Source organism: Juglans microcarpa x Juglans regia, chromosome 2D (assembly GCF_004785595.1).
Source record: "Juglans microcarpa x Juglans regia isolate MS1-56 chromosome 2D, Jm3101_v1.0, whole genome shotgun sequence".
NCBI classification, from domain to species: Eukaryota; Viridiplantae; Streptophyta; class Magnoliopsida; order Fagales; family Juglandaceae; genus Juglans; species Juglans microcarpa x Juglans regia.
The window spans coordinates 36067327-36092091 of NC_054596.1; the positions used below are offsets into that span (position 1 = coordinate 36067327).

Consider the following 24765-nt stretch of genomic DNA (forward strand, 5'->3'; position numbering starts at 1 on the left):
GATCGTGATTCAGCTACTGGATTTTTAGGAGAAAAACCAATATTTGAAGTTCGTCAGAAGTTCTAATTGCCGGTATTGGCAAACGGGTCGTTTGTTGTGTCAAGTAAGAAAATCAATTGACAAAAGTTTTGTAATTGAGACTTATTTGTACTTGATTTTCAAATAAAAAAATTGATTTTTCTGGGTTTGGCTGCCCTGTAGGGTTTTACCTTTAAAGAGTTCTTTAAAGGGTTTCCCTTATTTACCAATCTTGATGTTATGCAATTTATTTATTTTATGTTAACGTTTTCTTATTGTATAATTGCATAATTGATGACTAACCAATTTGTTAAGTGAATTGGTAGATCTTTGTGTTACAATATATACAGGGACATTTTGGTAATTTCATTTTCCTCTCAACAAATTGATAGAGATTGCTTTTCCTTCACTACTTACCGCCATTCAAAGCATAGTTTGGAGTACTTTTCTGAATTCTAGGTCTATTTCATGCAAAGATAAAATGATCAATATTTAATAAAGGATCATCTAAACAAGGCCAGTGAAGGTCCTAATCCTTACACAACTATTAGGCCTCACGTATGATAATCGGAGATATGTAGCCCTAAAAGGAAGATTAAGCCTTAGAGATTTAGTTGGCTGGCTGGCCCATATCAATTCTGAGTTGGTACCTAACATGAGCTAAGGAGGCCCTTTGCCCTGAAAAGGGCCACAAAGAGCCTAGGGGCTCTGGCATATTGAACGTGCCCATTTCTTTCCATCTTCTCTACAATATTCGTGCAAATGAGCTAATTTTAAGATTGTGATGAATGTTATATATTGCATTATTTATATCTTACTTTCGTTTTACTTTATAAGTGTGACATGACTTTCTACCACCCTTGTATCATATCTTTTTTTTTTTTTAAAAAAAAAAAAATCATATGTCGATGGAGAAGGACACCCAGTCGTAGACTTGTAGCAGGATAAAAATGAGATAATTGTGTAGTATAGCACTTTCCATGACTTGACTCATGAAAGCACCAGTCAACTTTTTTTTTTAAGAGCCGGTAGCCACTCTCATAGCGACCCGCGTCCCAAGTTTATTAAGCAGCCCTCACTTATAGCGGAGGAATACCGTGGTTACAAATCAAGCATTTGGGAGTTTACAAATAGGAAAATAAAAATCCTCTCAAACATAAAACAACCAAAATCAAACAAAAAACCGAAACCAAAAAGCAAAAGTAAACTAAACAGGCCTAATAGAGGAAAAACTAAACAAGCCTATAGAAGAACATCTAAACAAGCCTAAAATAAAAAATAAAAAAAAAAGGAAAAGAAAAAGAAGAAAAAAACGAAACTTAGGTACGTATAGAAGGCAGCGCTGCCTTGTCTATCCAAATAACACCCTTTAAGAACCTCGGCAAGTGCTGGAGATCTCCATAAACTACATTACTTCCTAACTCGCCTTGTTTAGCCAAAAAATCAACCGCTTGATTCCCTTCACGGAATTGATGGGTGACACGAGTATCCATTCTTTGCAATTCATGACTAAGCTTATTTCAATAGTCCCATAAATACCAAAGAGTGCATTTATCTGTCCATAACCAGTCCACAATCAACTTGGAATCACTTTCAATAATTACCTTGGAAAAATATAGACTTTTACAAAGCTAAATCCCTTCCAACATAGCTTTCAATTCAACTTTATTATTAGTATCAAGACCAAAATGAGCCGAGAAGGCTGCTTTAAAATTTCCATCCATATCCTACAAGATACCCCCACCTCCCAAAGACCCTGGATTATTACGACAACCCCCATCACAATTAAGCTAGATCCATCCCGACGGAGGCTTTGACCATTTAACAAGCAGACATTTCTGGGTAACAAATCTCAACATTTCCAAATTTAAATCATTTAACAAATCAAGATCCTGCTTGTTGAGTTACCTATGCACTTTCAATTCAGCCGCCATCTTTTTGAACCACATTTTAACTGAAGTCCACACTTGCATCGCACTAATTTTCAGCCCCTCCATATGTACTTAACATCTTCTAGTCCATAAACACCAAGTGATAATAGAAGGTAGCATACCAATAAGATTACCCACAAAGATGAATTTTTAACACAAATCATCCAAGCCGATATTCTTGGTTTTCAGGTATTGAACATCAAACACGGCACCTTTAAAAGCCTACTAACAAATTCCCAAACCCAATAGGCTATCTGACTTGTGGCTAAAACATGATCAATGCTCTCCCTAGCTTGCGGCATACAACAATTGCACGCCAACACAGGAGAGATACCCTTATTTTGAACCCTCTCATTTGTTGCCAGACTTTGAAACTAAGCTCTCCAGTTGTAGATGGAGACTTTTTTCGGCAAACATCTGTTCCAAAGCCACTCATGCCACGACATTTGGTTCCCTTTTTCTCGAGTTGCATCCCAAGCGGTAGTGGTAGTGAATTTTCTATCCAAAGTTGGTTTCCACACACAAATATCCAACCCAATACGTCCATAAATTTTGGTCTGCACAATTTCTTCCGTGATTGCCTCTCCTACTAGCTCCTTCAAGAGTTCAACATTCCATGGCTGATCCATCCAACAATCTCTTATACGAAGTCGCTTATTATTAATATTTGGAATTCTGGTTGATAAAGGGCTCGAAGCTAACCATCTATCAAACCAAAGAAAAGAATTTACATTACGCAACAAAATCTGGACGTTGTCTATAACTTCCGGAACATGCTTCAATATCGATCTCCACATTCTTGAATCCGTAGCTTTGGGAGCATAGGGCAAAGGATGACCATCCCTTAAATATTTAGCATTAAAAAAATCAGCCCACAAACTTTCAGACGTCAATAGGCGATAGGCAAACTTCATGTGTAGAGACTTCTAAACCTCGTGTAAATCCCTCAGCCCAAACCGCCTTCGTTAGTAGGTTTGCAAATTTTAGACCATGATCTCCAATGCAATTTCCCCATTCCCTCCACATCGCCCCAAAAGAAGTTGGCTAATATAGAGTTTATCCGATCAAATGTCACTTCGGAACATTTATCCTTGAGAGGATATGTATAGATAAACTAGAAAACATATGTCTCAATAAAATTAAGCGACCACCTTGTGAAAGCAACTGGAATTTCCAGCCCGTCACTTTTTTCCTTTTTTTCTCAACTAGTGGCTCAATGATGCGAGAAGTAAGTCTACCTGTAACAAGCGGCGCACCCAAATAGGTTACAGGAAAATGACCTTCCTTAAATCCTATCACTCTCAACAAATCATGCTTCCGATATGGATTTATAAATTTAGAGGGAAAAATCACCGATTTCTCACGACTTATCTTTTGAACAGACCATCTTTCATAAATAGTAAGAATCTCAACAAGCCTCTTAATAGATTTTTTTCCCCCTATTAGAGAAAACCACAAAATCATCAGCATACAACAAGCGAGAAACTAAAGGAGCCCCCACTAGGTGAGAAAATCTCCCAATCCGACCTATTCTCAAAATTTTTTCTAAGCAACCTTGTTAACACCTCCTCCATGATAATAAATAGATAAGGGGATAATGGATCCCCTTGTCGAAGCCCCCAAGCAGTTTGAAAAAAAATCTTTAATGGTCTCATTCATCATCACAGAAAACTAAGAAAACCTTATACATTCACCAATCAGATTACATAAAGTATTGGCGAAGCCGAAGGACTTAAGGACCTCCAAGAGAAAGCTCTAATCCATCCGATCATAAGCCTTAGCCATATCTATCTTTAACATGATATTACCACCCAAAATTTTCCTATGAAGGGAGTGCACCATCTCTTGGGCAAGCGTGATATTTTCAAAAATGCCGCATCCCGAAATAAAAGCACTTTGTTCATGAGAAACCAACTTCTGAATAATCCGAGTCAAACAAGCTACAATAATTTTTGAAAAAACCTTATAGGCCACTGAACACAAACTAATAGGTCAAAATTTATCAAAACTGGATGGATCAGGCACTTTCAGAATCAAAACAATAAAGGATGACGTAAAGAACCTGGTTAAAGGGCCACCCTTGAAGAACTCCCCAGCAACTTCAATAAGGGCATCTTTAATAATCTCTAAACACTTGATGTAGAAACCAGACCTGAACTCGTCTGGCCCCGAACTGCTTTGCTAAGGAATTGAAAAACTTCTTTCACTTCCATCTTTGTCGGTTCAGCACACAACATATTATTTTCCACATCTGAAATAACCGGATCAATCAAACTGGATAATTTAGATTGCACCATGTCAACTTGTTAACTCGTTTATGCATTTCTACATGTATGGGTAATTGTATATTATTACTAATGACAAATGATATTCAATATACGCTAAGAAAATACATGCATATTATTTATTAAGTAAATGTATATTACTTTATATATATTTATATTTGTATAGTAAGATAGTAATGCAAGATTGTTATAAACTATAATCCATATTCTTAAATCATTAGAAAATTATTCTTATGTCACTAAGATTTCTTGAAGGTCAAGTTTACTATAAGTATTGTGAGAATAGATGGAAATGAAAGTAAATAGCTAAGAAAATAAATGAGTCATTTGAGTCAACCTATGGGTTATGCAAGTTAGTCGAGTTAGCAAGTTCAATTATGGTTCATATGGATCGAATTGATTTGGACCATTTAAGCTGAACCCTAACTCTAACAATTCATATTGGATTCATAGTTTATGTCAAATATTAATATTAGTCATAGTTTTTGTGAAGGTAACGATCGAGCAGGGTTTTATTAATAATTCAGTTAGAATCAATGTGGTGAGTGTTAAATTATTACTTGTCCTAAAAGTGAAAGTTGAATATTTAACCTAAATGGGGGAAAAGATGGCGTTAGGATTTAAACTCAAGATATTTGTTCTAATATCACATTAAATCATTATTTGTTGCAAAAATTTAAGTTAATAAGAGTAAGTGGATTCAATTATTTAATTTATACTCTTACAGTGAGTTTGAGTTGATCGAGTATGGCTTCAATCGTCTAGAGTAGGGGTGTAATAGGTTCGGTCCAATCCGATTTTAGACAAAATTTAAGACCGAACCAGTATGCATCGGTTTTGCATTTTTGAAAATTGATTACGCACCAATTACCTCCTAAACCGGTACATCCGGTTTTATCGGTTTCGGTCCGGTTTTACATTAGTATTAGGGCATAAAATTTAATTAATATACTAATATACATTAGTATACTAATTAATTAAAGTGAAATATAATTAATATACTAATGTATTATATATTTATCAAAATGAATATGTTGAGAACTTATTAGGTCATAAAATGTTATTAATATATATATTTTATGTTTAAAGCATATGATCGAATAAACTTTCATGTTTAAAATTAAAATTTTATGTTATAAATTATAATAACATTATCTTATATATAATTATAATTTGTATTATTATATATAATATTAAAAATATTAATTAAAAATATATAATATAGTAAACCAGTCCGGTCCTAAAAAATATAGAACCAAAATCGGACCCGTATCGGCCGGATTTGGAACTAAGGGAACGGGTCCCGGACTGGTTCGATCAGTTTGGGCAAGTCCGGGTTGGCTTTCCGATTAATTTTCACACCCGTAGTCTAGAGCTTGTATTTTGATTGATCTTACATTTGAGACTCTCCCTTGACCACTTGAGCTCGAGTAAGAGTTCAAATAACAGCTTGAACTAATCATTTATAAACAGTGCCTATAACCCAAAACCCAACTTGACTCGGTTCAATATGAATAAAAAATTACATGAAATATCATAGACCGATCCAAAATTACTTAGAATCAAGTCTCACTTATAGTAAAGCAGTGAGGCTAAGGAATAGAGAAAGTTATCAGAAAAATATGTGAGACAAAACTTGTTCTTATGGCCATCGGAAACTGGGAGAATTCATTTCTTAATGGATTGTAGGCCTAATAAAATAGGGGTGCAAATTAGTCGGTCCGGTCTGGCCGGTGATGGATTGAACATTTTCGGTCCATCATTTTTTCTGATCTGACTGGATCAAACACCCATAGGGACCGGACCGGATTGGTAGCTATCGATCCGGTCCAGTCCAGTCGGTCCATTCGGTCCAGCCTTTTTTTTTCCTTTTTTTTTTTTAAGTCAATTAATAAAAAAAATTATTTAAAATACTAAATTAAACTAAGTGACTTATTAATGTGGATTATGTAACAAATTCAATAAAAAAAATTTTATATAGTGATCAATGATAATAAATTAGATGAAAATTATATTATTAATTTATATAATTTAACTAATTGATATTATATATTAGTTAATCCATATAATATTAACAAGTGTTGATAACATATTTAAAATTTTATATTGTTAATAGTGATAGGTTAGATGAAGATATATATAAAATATTGTTAATTTATATAATATTAATAAGTATTAATAACATATTTAAAATTTTATATTGTTAATTGTACAATTATTATATAAATAATATATATAAAATATTTTTTTTTCATATTGTCCAGTCTGGAAAAACCCTAGACTGTGGACCAGACCGTAACTTTTCGGTCCTCCAAAACATGGACCGAGACCGACCGGTCTTAGTCTCGTTCAGATCCTTATTGAAAAAAATATTGATTATTTCTTTTTCAAAACTGCAAAACTTGAGTATCCAATTTACTGTCTTTTATAAATTTAGAAGTTCCTTGATGAAAAAAAAATTGGAAAAACTAAAAGTGCCTTTTATAATGCATATGCATTCAAGTGGCACTAGGCCAAAAACCTAATGACTTGATGGCGTATGACACAGTGCTTCAAATGAAAATTTTAAGTTCGAAACCCCCCACCCCTGGTATAAAAAAGAAAAAAATGGCATTGAAATTATATGCAGTTGAGCCACAAAGGATGTTTGGAACTTTGGATTAATGGTAAATTTCATCTGTTAGAAAAAGCCCCCAAAGGTTACCTAGCTAGCTCATGAGGGTATTAAGAATGATTTACCATATCTCATCCTCTCAAGACTTATTGGTTGCAGATGTGCTTGCGGATAGTTTATATTTATACGCGAGTTATATATAGGTGAGAGAATTCACACGAGGCAGTATCAGTATTTTTAATTTCGTACCGTACCAGCCGGTACGGTATAGGTATCATATGTGTTTCGTATCGGCCAAAATACTAGCCCGTACCGGCCGTATCGGCCTATATTTCGGCCTGTATTTCAACCTATATCAGCCAATATTTCGGACTTTAATTTTTTTTTTCATTTTTTCAAACTACAAGTTCATTTTTTGACCCCTAATTTAGACTAGGCTATTTATAATTTATATATATATATATGTATTTATATGTAATTTATTCATATATAGACTATTATTTTTTAATAGAATTTACGTATATATAATTTACTCATATATCAACTATCCCGAAACGATAACAGTACCGAAATATTTCGCTTCAGTGCTTTGACCGGTACGACATCCGGTATGGTATTCAAAATATTGGGCAGTACTCCTATCCTATTACATGATGTCATATCAATAAAATTATTTATATAATTATCAATTTTTAATGATCTTATATACTGAATAAAAGTATGATATATAATTTATATTAGACTATTATGAAATAAAGTTGGTGAGGTAAAGAAAAAAAAAAACGAAAGCGTTAAAAGATGCTGATTACGCTCAAAGAATAATGCGGTAGTTGTAGCACAGCTTTGAGGTGTCGATTCCACAGAGAGACAAATTAAAAGAATTGTAGAAGGAATAAAAAACTAATGAAAGAGATTAAATAATTAATGGAAAACAACAATTAATTTTAAATGTAAATTAAAGTGGAGCAAAGTGACTAATAGAATAAGTACTCAAGTTTGACAAACAGTAAAATGTCGAGAATCCCTTACACAAATATAGTATTTTAATTATTCTTAACTCATTGAATAACTCAATTAGAAACTCAATTCTTAATATTCCCAATTGGAAGGTATAGATTTATAAACCAAGATTAAACCAAATCTAACCCTTTGAAAAATCATTCACCACTTTTAAAATACGTAAATTATTATCACTATTGAGAAAATCCAACGACGACAATATATTCAGGAAGCGATATTGCAGCAAAGAATTAAATCAATATAGATAAATAATTGATCCAAATATAATCAAAGAGCTAATCCATTTAATAGAAAAAGCATGATTGAATCCATAAACAGAATAAATTCTATGATTATTCAGAGCAGAAAACATCAACAATGAATTGAGAATGATAAAACAAAATAGTTTTAGTAATTGAAAATCAAATACATAAATAAAAAATAAATTAAAAATACCATCTAATATGCAAGTTCATCCCTAGCCCTACTTGAGAATTTAGTTACCCATAAATATAATAGACAACAAAAATCTCAAGAGAAAAATAGAGCAAATGACGGCCTTGAAAATTAATTTCAGATCTTCCTCCTTCAAACTAAGCCGTCTCCCCTCTTTTAAACTCTCCAATTTTGTGCTAATGATATGCTTAAATAGGGTATGAAAGAAACCCTAATATCTTCATATTCCTGCACACAAAATTGCTTAAATTTTAGGACTCAACTTAGCAGTGACATACGTGCTTCAGAAGTTTGAATTTGAAAATCTTTATTAGAGATAACTTTGTAGCCCTTTAAGATAGCTTTCTAACGCATCAAGAATCGCATCAATTCAATATTGGAACGAAAAGTTATGATTAAAATACTTAAGTGTGTCCATTTTGTCTCCTAGCGCATTTTGGACTCTGATTCGAATTACTCTCAAACCCCATCATTATCCTTATTTGAAGAGTCTTACACTCATTAAAAGTTCTTAGATTGTTCCAACGTCTTGACCACTTGAAAGTCTTTTGAATTTGAATGGGTTTGGACTTGTTCTTTTATAGACTCCGAAATTAAACATAAAAATTTGCTCAAGAGTATCCCAAAGTAAATAGAAACTAAATTCAATAATACACATTAATTCCAATTATTTCTATTAGCAATTTAGTATTTTATTCCAATAATAGAGTATTTAGAGTGTACTTTCGTACACTCATCACACCCCCTAACTTGCTTATTGCTAGTCCCTAGTAATTTCTATGCTAAAGAGATAAAAGAGATGAGAATTACTAAAATAGGCCACCAATTCACATTTTCTAGATTCACATATAAAAAACAAACTAAGAAATCCAATAACTCATCAAAATCAATCCACTTATAGTAATTCACAGAGTGTGTGTGTTCTCCAAGCTATAACCATCTTACCACTAACCTTGACACATGCAACATCAAGAACGTCTCAAGCAAAAAGTTCAACTCCATAACTCACGGGTATAATAGTGTTTTGTGTAAGAACTCTCTCTATGGAGTTGACAAGTGGTGTACACACAATCACATAGAGATTTAGCTAATTATGAACAAGCAACAAGCAAGCATTGATCTTATAATAGGAACACTAACAAATGAGAATTCAACCATTCTTTCCACATGCCTACTTAGGATCAGAATGGTCAACACAAAAGGTTGTAACGTGGCTTAGGTTCGGGGCTATATGAAAAAAATGAAAAATGATTCAAAAACTTCCAAATACATACAAAGGAAATTTTATTAAATATCTCAGTAGACCACACTTCTCACTTGATGTACTCTCCAACTTTTCAGATTATCGAATAATGCCTATTTTTCATTTTCTTTTCTTTTTTCATTTTTTTAATAATTTGGTGAACAATTATGTCATACTGGTATTTTGCTATTTCTACCCAATCTTGGTATTTTCGCCTTTGGAGCTCACTCACTTGAACACCTTGTAACTCATGTTCTTCCATTTTCTCTCTCTCTCTTTTATTTTTATTTTTTATTCCGTGCAAAAAAAATAAGAATTCCACATCTAATAGACACTTGGAAGGTAGAGAAAATAAATGTGTAGGTTATACTCCAATGTGGAGAGGTAAGGATAATCTGGGCATATGAAAAGAAAAAGTTACATGTGTTTATTGGCTCAAAGTTGGCTAGTATGGGTCTATGATGGAAAGGATTAGCTTGAAAGACTCAAACGTTGATCCTAAGTTGACGTTCGTCATATCCCAAGTATATCCACCATCTTACCACAAACCATGTAATGATATTCTCAAAAAAAAAATGCCCAATTCAATATATCAATAAACGCTTATCACAATTTACTGCATTTGTGGGCTCTCAATCCTTTCCAAAACTCACATGAATACTTAAGCAAAATAGTTCTCTAACTACATGTGTCAAACCACTATCTTACCACAAACCTTAAATGAGTGCATTAGAGGTTTTGTGAATGCATCAGTAAAAATGATTATGGTGGATTTGGTGAATTCACGAAGATAGCTATGAATGAGAATGAGTACACATGTGAAAATGATGTACGTGTGATGCAAAATTAAAAAAAATTTGACACATGAAAATATGTCACAGAATTCTAACAAGCATTTTCAATACTGAATTTGCACCATCACCCCCCAACTTAAATGAATCATCATCCTCAATGTTTAAGAATTGAACTTGAATGTGGAATAACTAAAAAGGGTAGAATACACTTGATGAGTGACTTGGGTAGCTCGCTAAGCACCAAAGATGGTAACCTGAAATGAAAAAATGAAACTAACCTGCAAACAAAAAAAAAAAAAAAAAAAAAAACAATAGCAAACAAAAAGGAAAAGAAAGAAAATAAGAGAAAATAAAAATAAAACAAAACAAACAAAACAAATAAAGAAAAACATACCTGCGTGGTGTGGTCAAGGTTGATAGACCAGATCCACAAATGAAATGTCTTCCACTTCCAGAACTTATCTATCAATTAATACTTTAAGGCGTTAACCATTTACTTTAAAGATTCGACCATCCTTAGGATCCTCTATTTCTACCGCCCCATTTGCAAAAGCATTCTTCACAACAAAAGTATCGGTCCACCTAGACCAAAGTTTTCCTGGGTGCTTATGGAGTCTAGAATCATATAAGAACACTCGATCATTAGGCTTAAAAGTTTTTTTCAAAATATTTTTATTAGGAAACACTTTCATTTTAGCCTTATAGATTCTAGAGTTCTCATAAGCATCATTTCTCAACTCCTCTAACTCGGTCAACTGGAATTTTCTAAGCTTACCTACTTCTCCCATGTCAAAATTGAAATACTTGATGGCCCAATAAGCTCGATGCTCGAGCTCCATAGGTAAGTGGCAAGGCTTTCCAAAAACAAGCCTATAAGGTGACATGCCTAAGGGAGTTTTGAAAGTTGTACAATAGGCCCAAAATGTATCAACTAGTCTCAAAGACCAATCTTTACGATCCAGGTTGACCGTTTTTTCTAAAATTTACATAATTTCCCTATCTGCAAGTTCAACCTGTCCACTTGTTTGGGGGTGGTAGGTAGTAGAGATCTTATGTACCACCCCATATTTTTTCATCAAAGCTTCAAAAGAATGGTTGCAAAAATGTGTACCCCGATCACTAATGATAGCACATGGTGTACCAAATTGAAATAACACATTCTCTTTTAGAAATTTAATTACCGTCCTATTATCATTGCACTTACAAGCTGCTGCCTCTACCCATTTTGACAAATAGTCTACTGCCACAATAATATATTGATATCCAAAAGAATGAGGAAATGGTCCCATAAAATCAATACCCCAACAATCAAAAATTTCAATCACTAAAATTGGGTTTAAGGGCATCATATTACGACGGGTCATAACTCCTAACTTTTGACAGTTTTCACTTGAGCGAAAATAGATGTTTGCATCCTTAAACAAGGTGGGCCAATAAAATCCACACTGCAGAATTTTTGCAGCAATTTTCTTCATTGAAAAGTGGTCCCCACAAGTTTGGGAGTGACAAAAGTCCAAGACGCTAGCAATCTCTTCATCAGGGATGCAATGCCTTCAAATTTGGTCAGGGCAGTATTTGAAAAGGAAAGGATCATCCCAATAGAAATTACGTACCTCAGTCATGAACTTCCTCTTATCCTGAGCGTTCCAATCCACCGGTATCTCACCTGCAACCAAATAATTCACAATGTGAGCAAACCATGGTAGAGAAGTAATAGAAAGTAAATGCTCATCGGGAAAATCATCCCTGATTGGCAGGTGGTCAGATGTGTCCTCAAATGTGAGTCTTGAGAGATGGTCAGCCACTACGTTCTCCATTCCTTTCTTGTCTTTGATGGTGATGTCAAGTTCCTGGACCAAGGAAAGCATGCTTTAAACCCTTAGGCAAAGGCTTCAATTCAACTATGGGTGGTTTCACACTTGAAAGAATTTGTTTTTCACCTTTCTCAGGCAACTCCTCAAACTTCAGTTGCTATGCCCGAGTGTCATAATCCTGAGTTCTATAAAAAATAGCACAAATATCAACTACATCAGATGGATCACTGATAGAATCAAACTCAGAATTAACAAGAAAATACTCAAGGGGATCAAAATCATGAGCTATAGAAACTCCCCTATCCATGAGTGAGTCAATCATGTATGTCTGGTGGCTCTCGTCATCATCTTCTGGCTGTTTTGCAATATGGAAGATATTCACCTCAAGAGTCATGTTTCCAAAAGGCAGCTTCATGAGCTCATTCCTGCAATTAATAAGAGCATGAACAGTGGCAAGGAAAGGCCTACTTAAAATCAAAAGAATTTTAGAAGTAGTATCAACAACAGAGCTAGTGTCAAGTATTAGAAAATCAACAGGATAATAAAATTTGTCAATTTGAGTTAGAACATCCTCTACCACACCCCGGGGTACTTTGACTGAACGGTTAGCCAATTGCAATACCACAGTGGTTGGTTTGATTTCTCCTAACCCCAACTGCAAATAAATAGAATATGGCATTAGATTCACACTATCTCCTAAATCTAGCAAGTTTGCCCAAACTCATGATTTCCAATGATGCATGCAATGGTTGGACAACTAGGATCTTTATACTTGGGAGGAATCCACTGCTCAATTAGAGCACTAACTTGCTCTGTAAGGAACACTGTCTTCTTCACATGGTGCTTCCTCTTAACTATACACAAATCCTTGAGAACTTTTGCATAAGTAGGAACTTGTTTAATCACATGCAAAAGAGGAAGATTGATTTTTACCTGCCTTAGATTCTCTAGGATTTCATTGTTAGGATCCAAAGTTCGCTTGCTTGATTTTAAAGCTTAAGTAAATGGTACCTTAATAGGACTTTTTCTCACCTCAGGTTCCTTGGTCAGCTCGGCATCACTACTATCTTGATCATTTTCCACATCCTCTGATTTTTTCGTTGTTGGGATGTGTAATGACTTACCACTTCTCGTCACAATGACATTCACATCCTTCAAATTCTCTTGTGCCATGTGTTGACCATGAAATGCGGATTGCGCCTGAGAATGGAACTTACCTTGCTCATTCACACTCAAGGAGCTCATCAATTTGGACACTTTCTCTTTATCTTCTTATTTTCTTCAACAACCTGCGTAATCAAATATTCAAACTTTTGATTAGTCTTACCCTGTGCCTCAATAAAAGCATGCAAGTGTCTTTTAAAGGACTCCTAGAAGATGAAGGTGCATGATATGGTGCAGTATATGATCTGGGGGGTTGTGCAGATGGTTGGTTTTCAGACTTCCAGCTAAAATTTGGGTGATTGCGCCACCCCGGATTATAAGTATCACAGTAAGGTGTAAAAGGCTTCTTATACATTCCTAAGGCATTACATTGTTCCTCATACATCCTTATCATCTCAGCAAATGTGAGACACTCTTGGGCAAGGTGATCTACCCCACCACACACCAAACATGGTCCAAAAAACTCTGCATGATTAGCCCCGTGTGTTGGCCTTAAGTCCTTAGTCTTTAACACATCTAGCTCCCTAGTGAGCATCTCAACCTTAGCCTTTAGACTATCCTCTTCTCTGAGATGGTAAATTCCACCACCATTTACGTTTTCTGCAAGTCGTGACTTATTTATGCTTTTAGTAGCACTAGGTCCAGTCTGAGTGTGAGTTTTTTCAGCAAGCTCATTGGGGTATTCTATGGCCTCATCAGGATCTTTATATAAGAACTCACCATTACACATCATCTCCACAAATTGGCGCTCTTTAGGTGTAAGTCCCTCATAAAAATAGCTCACTAAGCGCCAATTCTCATACTCATGGTGAGGACACATACTCAACAACTCCTTAAATCTCTCCCAAGACTGATACAAAGTCTAATTGTCCTTTTGTGCAAAGGTGAAGATTTACCTTTTTAAAACATTAGTCTTATGTTGAGGAAAATATTTGTTAAAGAAGACCTGAGTCATCTCACTCCATGACCCAATAGATCGGGGTCTCAGTGAGTATAGCCAACTCTTAGCTCTATCCTTCAAAGAGAAAGGAAATAACTTAAGTCTCATAATGTCATCAGTTACATTTTAACTATGAAAAGTCGCAACTACTTCCTCAAACTCTCTAATGTGCACATATGGATTTTCATTTTCCAAGCCATGAAAAGTAGGGAGTAACTGTATCACCGTAATCATGAAGAGTTCTAATGTGTTGATCTTCATGTTCACTCATTTCTTCGGGATTTGATGGATTATCAAATAAAGGATTTAAAAAATTTGATTATGACTCTTCCACATGCCTACAAGCAAATCTACCCAAGGTGTCTCTATATCTGTGCATGCAAGATAACAAAATACTAAAAGAATAAAAATACAATAAAAAGAAAGAAGAACAAAAATAACAATAATAATGCAGCAAGCTAAAAGAAGTAACGAAATTACCGCCTTTACAAACCGCTGAAAAGAAAAACAATCTAGCACTTCTTCTACCGTCTCTCTGGCAACGGCGCCAAAATTTGATTACGCTCAAAGAATAATGCGGTAGTTGTAGCACAACTTTGAGGTGTCGATTCCACAGAGAGAAAAAATTAAAAGAATTGTAGAAGGAATAAAGAAACTAATGAAAGAGATTAAATGATTAATAGAAAATAAAGATTAATTTTAAATTCAAATTAAAGAGAAGCAAAGTGACTAACGGAAAAAGTACTCAAGTTTGACAAACAGTAAAGTGTCGAGAATCCCTTGCACAAATATGATATTTTAATTATTCTTAATTTATTGAATAACTCAATTGGAAACTCAATTCCTAATATTCCCAATTGAAATGTGTAGATTTATAAACTAAGATTAAACCAAAATAACCCATTGAAAAATCATTTACCACTTTTTAAATACGTAAATTATTATTACTATTGAAAAAATCCAACGACGATAATATACTCAGGAAGCGATATAGCAACAAAGAATTAAATCAATATAGATAAATAATTGATCCAAACATAATCAAAGAGCTAATCCATTCAATAGAAATAGAATAAATTCTATAATTATTCAGAGAAGAAAACATCAACAATGAATTGAGAATGATAAAACAAAAGAGTTTTAGTAATTGAAAATCAAATACATAAATTAAAAATACCATCTAATATGCAAGTTCATCCCTAACCCTACTTGAAAATTTAGTTACCCATAAACATAATAGACAATAAAAATCTCAAGAGAAAAATAGAGCAAACGGCGGCCATGAAAACTAATTTCAGATCTTCCTCCTTCAAACTGAGCCGTCTCCCCTCTTCTAAACTCCCCAATTTTGTGCTAATAATATGCTTAAATAGGGTAAGAAAGAAACCATAATGTCTTCATATTTCCGCACACAAAATCGCCTAAATTTTAAGACTCAACTTAGCAGTCACGTATGTGTTTGAAGAGTTTGAATTTGGAAATCTTTATTAGAGATAACTTTGTATCCCTTTAAGATAGCTTTCTAACGCATTAAGAATCGTATCAATCCGATATTTGAGCGGAAAGTTATGATTAAAGTACTTAAGTGTGTCCATTCTGTCTCTTAGCGCATTTTAGACTCTGACCCGAATTACTCTCAAACCCCACTATTATCCTTATTTGAAGAGTCCTACACTCAGTTAAAGTTCTTAAGTTGTTCAAACGTCTTACCCACTTGAAAGTGCTTTGAATTTGAATGGGTTTGGACTTGCTCTTTTATAGACTTTGAAATTAAATATAAAAATCTGCTTAGGAGTATCCCAAAGTAAATAGAAACTCAATTCAAGAATATACATTAATTCCAATGATTTTTATTAACATTTTAATATTTTAGTCTAATAATAAAATATTTAGAGTATACTTTCATACACTAATCAGATGCCCTTAGAAAGAAACATGTCTACCAACGCAAGTTTGTATTTGTAAACAAACATGTCTACCAATGCACATTCCTAAACCTTTTTATTAAAAAATCTAGACGTCATTATCACTTTCATCATTCTCACAATAATGGAATAAAAGATTTAATAAAAAATCACAAAAACTTTATCCTTTTACTTCTTTGGGTAAGGTCAAATTAATGATAAACTTCACGAGACAAACTTCGCACTAAATTAATGATAAACTTTTAGTAATTGATTTAAAAGTAATACATCTTATTTGGACTTACTAATATCCATGGGTTTGTGGGATGTAAGATGATTTGTACAAATTTTTTTATTTTTTGAGAAAAGAAAGATAAATTAGAGATTCGTATATAAAAAATTATTATTATTTAAATAGTGTGAGTGGAATTTGAACGTTTTACAACTGTATCTAATATTACTCTTATGATATATATATATATATATATATATAAATAAGAGTAATGTTATTCTAATGACTCTACTTCACACACAATTCATAAGAAATTTTCATACCAAGTGACATCTATGCAACTACAATCATATCTCTAAAAAAAAATATAGAGAGAAAAACTTTTTCACGAGTTTTACACAAATTTTGATAAAATATTATTTTAAAAGTGTATCTAATATTATTGTTATGGAATATAATATAAAAATAAGAGTAATACTATTCTAAAACCTCTATGTCATACACCATTTACTTGAAATTCTCATAGCACGTGACATCTATGCAATTACAATCATATCCGCAAGACAAATATAGAGAGAAATAACTATTTCACGAGTATTACGCAAATTTTGATAAAATACCTTTTTTTAATTTAAATTTTTCAAAACTTTAAATTTTAAAATTATTTTTTATAAAATTAAATTCATAAATTAATATGTTTTCATATAATATATTAAATATATATTATTATAAAAATAATCTAATAATTTAATATATCAAGTTATATCAATATATAAATATATTTTTATAAATTATTGTTGTGATTAAAATATTTCTAAATTTTTATTAGATGATATTAAAATTTATATACTTTTTCTATCTTAAAAGTGAGACAGATCAAGGATCAAAGCAGATTGGCAGTTGATAACTTGATATGTCATTTCCGTTATTTTCATCCAAATCCTTATCTTTTTCCGTAATCGTAACGTATCTTTTTCGAGAAAATCGAACACAACTCCGTAGAACGATGTAATTGTAGACCATCGTTCATCTTTTTCCACCTATAAAATCGAACACGAAACTGCAGAAAAGACGTTCCTTCCATTCCAAGCATTGAGCAAGACTTTCGAATGTCTTTGCTTTGAAAATAATCACAAGAATAGCCTTTGTTTTCCGTGAATGCTCGTCTACTTCTCTGTCTCTTTCTCCGATCTGAGGGTTTCATCTCTTTCAGTCTCCACCTCTGTTGTTTTTTTGCTCACTTCTCACATGTGAGTCTAGTGCAAGCGAATACGAATCTGTGATCGCGAGTTTTCGTTCATTAAGCGAATTACAATCAGGAATAGATTTTCAGAGGAAGAGGGTGAGATCATGAGGAAGGTGGCGGTCGGGGCGACGGTGGTGTGCGCGGCGGCTATGTGTGCGGCGGCCGCTCTGGTGGTGCGACACAGGATCAGGAGCTTGCGTAACTGGACCCGTGCCATGGCGATCCTCGAGAACTTTAAGGCGAAATGTGGGACCCCCATCGGGAATCTGAGACAAGTGGCTGATGCCATGACCGTCGAGATGCACGCTGGTCTCGCGTCGGAGGGTGGTAGCAAACTGAAGATGCTAATCAGCTACGTTGATAACCTACCCACTGGGTAGGAAAAGACTCTTTTATCCATTTCATTATTAATTTGATTCATTTATCCCGTTTAACCTTTTCCACAATAATGAACACAGATTTTATTGTTATTATTATTATTATTTAAGATTTTTACTTTTTCTTTTGAAAGAAAATAATATTGTTGATGGTTGTCAAAAAGGCTGTCAAACATGATCCATTATTTATTATTGGTTTGCGTTGCTCTTGCTTGAATGAAGTTGTCTTTTTGGCCAGATTTCAAAGATTTGTTTTACTGGAATTTTTGTGGTTATTTTGACGATAAATTTTCGGGGCAATGGTTCAGAGAGCTATTTTGTCTAGGGGTGCTACTGCTACCCCCGCACCATGCGGGGAGGGTCAGCACCCCGCCCCGCCCTCGCTCAACTCAATGTCTTGTTGATCTATAAATTATTTTGGGATTTTAAATCTTTTTTGACTTAAATTATAATATAATTTATTAGAATTGTATTTTAGATTGAAAGGTCAAAATAATATAAGAGTGTTAAAGACTTGTTAGTTTATATAGTGATCCTGTAAAATCTGATGAAGACGGGCCCGCTTGGATGGTTCAAATGAAACGTTCTCTTCATAAAAGTATATAGTTAGCTGAATATTACTTAGCTGAAATCACTCAGGGATGCATGGAAATCTTGTGGTGAACGTAGCGTTTTCTTTTTGACTGGCCTAACATTTTTCTCTTGTTTATTGCTCAAGCTATAATATTTATTTATTTATTGCGTTTACTTTCCTGGTTCATCTCTCTCATTGATTGCGAGGACTCTTTGGGTGCTTTTCATGTTTGTCTAGCTCCTATCAGTTATTCCTCCTGTATTTGATGTCTTTCTTTGACTGATGATTTACTGTGATAAAGTCGGGTTCTTAGGAGAATATTGAAGTCGACCATCCCTTCGTGCTCACAGATTAGCAAATTGCTTGTCCCGTAGATTTAGATAGTCTCCAAAGTTTCTCTTTATAGTTTCCATGTTCGGTGTGTTCTTTGGGAAATATACGGTCAGCAAGTGATCAGGTCTAATGTGGCAGGGACAATCTTGCCAAGTGCATCCCAACTTTCTCATTTTATGGAAGTAAAAAAAGTCAGTTTACTCAGCTAGTATGCAGAGTTGAATATGTATCTGTAATTTATGATTTAACGAAGTGAATCATGGCCCACATTGATTTTCATTACCATATTGATTGCATTGTGATTGTCTTGGACCACTAACTAAGCTGAATAGACAGCCATATATTGAGGCATCTCTTTCTGCTTTTAGTTCTGTCAAGTTTTGTATTGGCTAAATGAGTTTAGAGTTGGTTAAAGTACCAATTGACTAATGGGCTTTTTCTCTCACGCTTATAATAAATACATCAAGAAATTTCCCCTAAATCATTATTTCTGAATTGAGGAAAAGAAATAATTCTTGGCAAAAATAATCCCACTCTTTGGGATGCAACATAAGTTTTCTTGTACTACTGAATTGAATTTCAGCTTAGGATGCCTATTGCTCACTTTCATTCTAATTTTACTAGGGATGAGAAAGGTCTTTTTTATGCATTGGACCTTGGAGGGACAAATTTTCGTGTTCTACGAGTACTGTTAGGTGGGAAAGGCAAACGCATTATCAATCAAGAATTTGATGAAGTTGCGATTCCTCCACATTTGATGACGGGGAATTCAGAAGTTAGTATTTCTTTAAACAAATATGTAAAAGGTTGAAATGCTTTCAATAATTCAAACACTAAAATATTCTGGATGATGTTACTCCAGGAATTATTTGATTATATAGCTGCAGCTCTTGCAAAATTTGTTGCTACAGAAGGTGAAGGGTTTCATCCAGCACCTGGTAGACAAAGGGAGCTAGGTTTTACCTTCTCATTTCCTGTGAGGCAATTATCAATTTCATCAGGGACTTTGATAAAATGGACAAAAGGATTCAACATTGAAGATGCGGTAATCCTAGTCACTTTGGCTCATTGTTTGCAATCTTCCATATTGATATTGATAAACTTGACTGTAGTTATTGAGTGTTGATTAGGTCTGTGGTCTGTTCTCCAGAATAAAAAATTGCCAATACTTTTTTGATCATGTCTGTGTCAGAAACTGTTTTGATTGTCTTAGATTATAAAATGTTTTTATTGTGGTGCCTTTTTATACTTAATTTTCACTTTATTAAAGTGTATTAATTTCGCCTATTTGATGATATCATGGGCATGATCATTCACCCAGAAGCAGATAGGCAGGCCCTAGTGCTTGATCTGGTTTTGAAGAGATCTGCTCTCTAATATCATTATCTAATGTGCAATGGAAAAGCACTCCAGAGCATTCTTTTGCCACTGACATTGTTGCACCTGCTTCTGGAGAAGAGATTCTTTCGGTTCACCTACCTAACCTAATATGAGAGTAGAAGGATGATAATTTCAATTCAAATTAGCTACAATATGAAAGAAGTTGGCATAATTGTTGTTATCCTTGCTGCCATAAAAAATCTTTCCTTCATGAAATGACTTTGATTCCTAGAAAATTCTAATTGTAATATGCGAATTGAATTAATTGTTTGTCTGAATTCATACAAGAAATTATCCCATGCACATACACATGAGTATGCTCTCTCTCTGCCCGTCCCTCCCCCTCACACACACACACACACACACACACAAAAACACATTTTCAATGCATAATGCATCAGTGAGTACTAAGTACTAAGGGATGTTTGTCTGAATTCATCCAAGAAATTCTGCCATGCACATTTACATGAGTATGCTCTCTCTCTCTCTCTCTTCCCCCCCCCGCCCCCCCCCCTCCCAAGCACCACCCACACAAACAAATTTTCAATGCATAATGCATCATCAGTGAGTACTAAGGGATGCATTTAGTGGTTATTTACCAGTTTTAGGTTATGCGGTGCTTGGTCCCTGTTATAGGTGGTGTAGAATGTTTTGGACAATTTCCATACAAAGGGCACAGCCTACTCATATATCCATGAATAATAATTCTGACCTCTCAGTTTTTTTAGTCCTTTCTTGTAATTTATTTCTTGGCCGGTGTTGATATATAGGTTGGACAAGATGTGGTCGGAGAATTGACCAAAGCCATGGAAAAGATTGGCCTAGATATGCGTGTAGCAGCTCTGGTAAGGCTAATTTCTTTTATGTTTCAAGGGGTTATGCTTAGACTTTCATGTTTAGCTTTTGGGAGGAAAGGTAACAATTTGCTAGGATGTGATATTTGTAGTTAAGTCCCATGGTGTAGCAGCTCGTCGATTATTATCTTTGTTTCTATCATGGGCAAAGCTAACTTGCTAGATTGATTCAGGTCAATGACACAATTGGAACATTAGCAGGAGGTAGATACTGCAATCAGGATGTCATTGCTAGTGTCATTTTGGGCACCGGAACAAATGCAGCATATGTAGAACAGGCACATGCTATTCCGAAGTGGCATGGTCTTCTTCCTAAATCTGGAGAGATGGTTGGTATACTTTGGATATCTGTTAACAATTGTTGTGAAAATGTTACCTGCACACACTTTCCATCGCCATTTTGACTATAAATGTCTGACAGTAGGTTTTCAGTGTTTGTTGTTCATAGAAAGACAATTAACCAACACTTTTGTTCTCTCAAAGTGAAGAAAATATTATTAAACCAATACTAAATTATTTTTGTCACACTCTAGGTTATCAATATGGAGTGGGGTAACTTCCGGTCATCACACCTTCCTCTAACAGAATATGATGAAGAACTGGATGTTGAGAGTTTAAACCCTGGAGAACAGGTCAACTCCATGAACTTTTACTCACGTCTTAATTACTTCACTGCTTATGTGAGTGGCTCAATGTATATCTGCTACACCTTTCTGATTGTTGTGGGCAGATCTTCGAGAAGATAATTTCTGGTATGTATTTAGGGGACATTGTACGCAGGGTTTTGTGCAGAATGGCTGAAGAAGCTGCCTTTTTTGGTGATACCGTTCCGCCCAAACTCAGAATTCCTTTCATACTAAGGTAGGGCAACCTGTTTAACCTTGTCTCTCTTGCTGAGGTGAATCCATTTTTACCTGTACAGGTTGAAAGTTGTAGTTATATAAGTTGCACCAATGAATATTGCCCAGTTTAACCATAGTAAACTGCATATTTCATATTCAAACCTAAAAGCCTAGCCCACTTTCAAATGGATTACTTCTGGCTGGGCAAACCAGATTTCTAAAAATTGGTTTTGGCTGCAGATGTGGGTTGAACTCTGGGTTACAAACGCATTGGAACTACCATTTGATCCAACCTGATGCAAATGTCTAGAAACCCAAGCCATTTGTTGTCCATCATCTTCTAGTTGGTTTTGGATACATTGATTGAAATATGTGTAGGATGGCCTGGAACTTTACATGGTGGGGGGGGGGTTAACACTTGTCAATAATTACTTATAAAAACAACTGGGTGCTTTCTTTGATGCATATTATGCTGAATATAATGATAAAAAAACCTTTGCTTTTGGCATGGAAGTCTAATAATTTCATTTTCTCTGTATGAATCAAGCGGTAGGTAGCCTTTATCACTTGGTCAGTTTAATTTTGATAAAAAAGTTCTAATAATTTGTTATGCGACTATAAAGCTGTAGTTCATTGTCTAGAATTTGTTTCTCATATTTTGTCAATATTACAATGATCTTTACCCTTCATATTTGGAGACCATTGTTTGTGTTATCCGGCCTTGTCATCTGAATATAAACTGTTCTTTAGGATGTTTTGAGGGTTTTAGTATTTACGAACATGGAAGAAGTCAATTAGCAGAAAAAAGTTGGTTACTAATTGCAGTTACGATGATGCACAAGCATTCTGCTGTTTCACGTTGTTTTGTCCTGAGATGCATCTTTGTTTGTTTAACTGTTATGCCCTGCAAATTAAAATTGTGTAATCGTTTTTCTGTTTAGGATGCATTTTCATTTTCATTACATAGATGCATTGTCCATACATCCTTTTGTTTGGAAGGAGTTTTTAGAGTTTTTGCATTGTTGGTGTAAAATATGTAGGACTCCAGACATGTCTGCGATGCATGATGACACGTCTTCAGATCTGAGAGTGGTTGGAAGCAAATTGAAGAATATCTTAGAGGTATCATTCTCTGCCCAAACTGTTGGATGAAATTATAATTTCATTATCTTTCCTTGCAATATAGGTTTCATTTTTCTCCTTTCGATAATTGTTTGGGTTAGAAAAGCTGAAATGATTCAAAGTAATTCGAACTCCTGTGTTAGGCCTTTTCCAGGGATGAGTTTCTTCTGTTGAGTTTGGTGTTTTGGAGGGCATTTTAACAAAACATGGAGATCTTTTCCACGTGTATTTTGTAGTCTCAAGGCATCAAACCTAATTCTCTGTGTTTATAGAATCATGATATTCATACCACTACTTTACAAGTCAATTTAAAACCAACCAATGTGATGGTGCCTCTTCATCCAAAATGTTAAAGTTTTCTTAATTTGAATTTCAAGTTTTATCTACGATTTTTTTTCTTTGTTAGATATCTAATACATCCCTGAAAATGAGAAAAGTTATTGTGGAGCTCTGCCACATTGTTGCCACACGTGGGGCTCACCTATCTGCTGCTGGGATCTTGGGCATCCTCAAGAAGTTGGGAAGAGACACAGTGAGGGATGGGGAGAAGCAGAAGTCAGTGATAGCTCTGGATGGAGGGTTGTATGAGCACTACACTAAATTCAGAACCTCTATGGAGAGTACACTCAAGGAGTTGGTGGGAGAGGAAGTCGCTGAGAACATTGTATTTGAGCACTCTAACGATGGATCTGGGGCTGGAGCTGCCCTCCTTGCTGCCTCTCATTCCCAATACCTTGGGGTAGAGGAATCATGAAAAAGGTGGAAGTCAAGGTAGATGGAAGGATGGAAGAAGAAGTATGGCATTTTCATATATATATATATATATATATATATATATATATATATTGTATATTTTTGTTTCTCCCTTTTCCAATTTCCTGATAATTTGGAGCTTCTCACAGCTCCTGCAATGCCTGCAAAACCTTAATTTATGGTCTTGCAGAGCATATAATAGAACAGTGAATCGTATTTGAAGGGTTCTCTGATGTTGCTTTTTTTGTTGGTAACAGCATATTTTTTTCATTTGTCGTAAGTTATGGAATAAAATGGGGGAATTTTAACTGTTCTTTGTGGAGCCACTTGGCTGGAGCATTCTCTTCTGTTTCCATTGCAAATCAAACAGGCTTTTATGTGTCTGCAATGTTAAATATTTCAATCTGGGTATCAACGTACGACCAAAAAAAAAAAAAAAGCCTACTTAATGCAGGAAGAAAGGAAAATAATATATGACTACCACATTATATTAATTATGAGAAAATTAATGCTACCAAGTCATGTCATCTATTCTCTGTTTTTGTTATGATTAAATAAGAGTTTATTAATATATGTCATTAAGCTAAAATTATTAAAAAGGAAAATAATATATGACTAAATTACCAGATTTTAGGAGTACTACATATGATCTAGATGGCTTACTCTTTTCGTTTTAAGTGCTGTAAAATAATCTGATTTTCATTATACCTTTGTTTTGAAAGTGGAGTCAAGGGCTGTAAATTCTACACCACTCAAATGAAAATGCAATATTAATATTGAATCAAGACGAACTTGATATACCTAATATATAACATATATACTCAGGGGAGAGCAGTATATGTTTTGTTTAGACTTTTATGCTACTCCGGATAGGCAGTTGCGCGATGATA

At 34.5% G+C, this 24765-nt stretch overlaps 1 protein-coding gene across 1 annotated transcript; it reads left to right on the top strand.

Moving 5' to 3' along the window:
• Positions 1-17336: 17336 nt before the first annotated feature.
• Positions 17337-23908, top strand: LOC121251070 (hexokinase-1-like). Its single transcript, XM_041150377.1, has 9 exons — positions 17337-18016; positions 19549-19699; positions 19787-19969; positions 21075-21149; positions 21332-21487; positions 21692-21790; positions 21889-22019; positions 23041-23122; positions 23529-23908. The coding sequence occupies exons 1-9, from the start codon at positions 17745-17747 to the stop codon at positions 23874-23876; spliced, it is 1497 nt and encodes a 498-aa protein (XP_041006311.1). The 5' UTR covers positions 17337-17744; the 3' UTR covers positions 23877-23908.
• Positions 23909-24765: the final 857 nt, after the last annotated feature.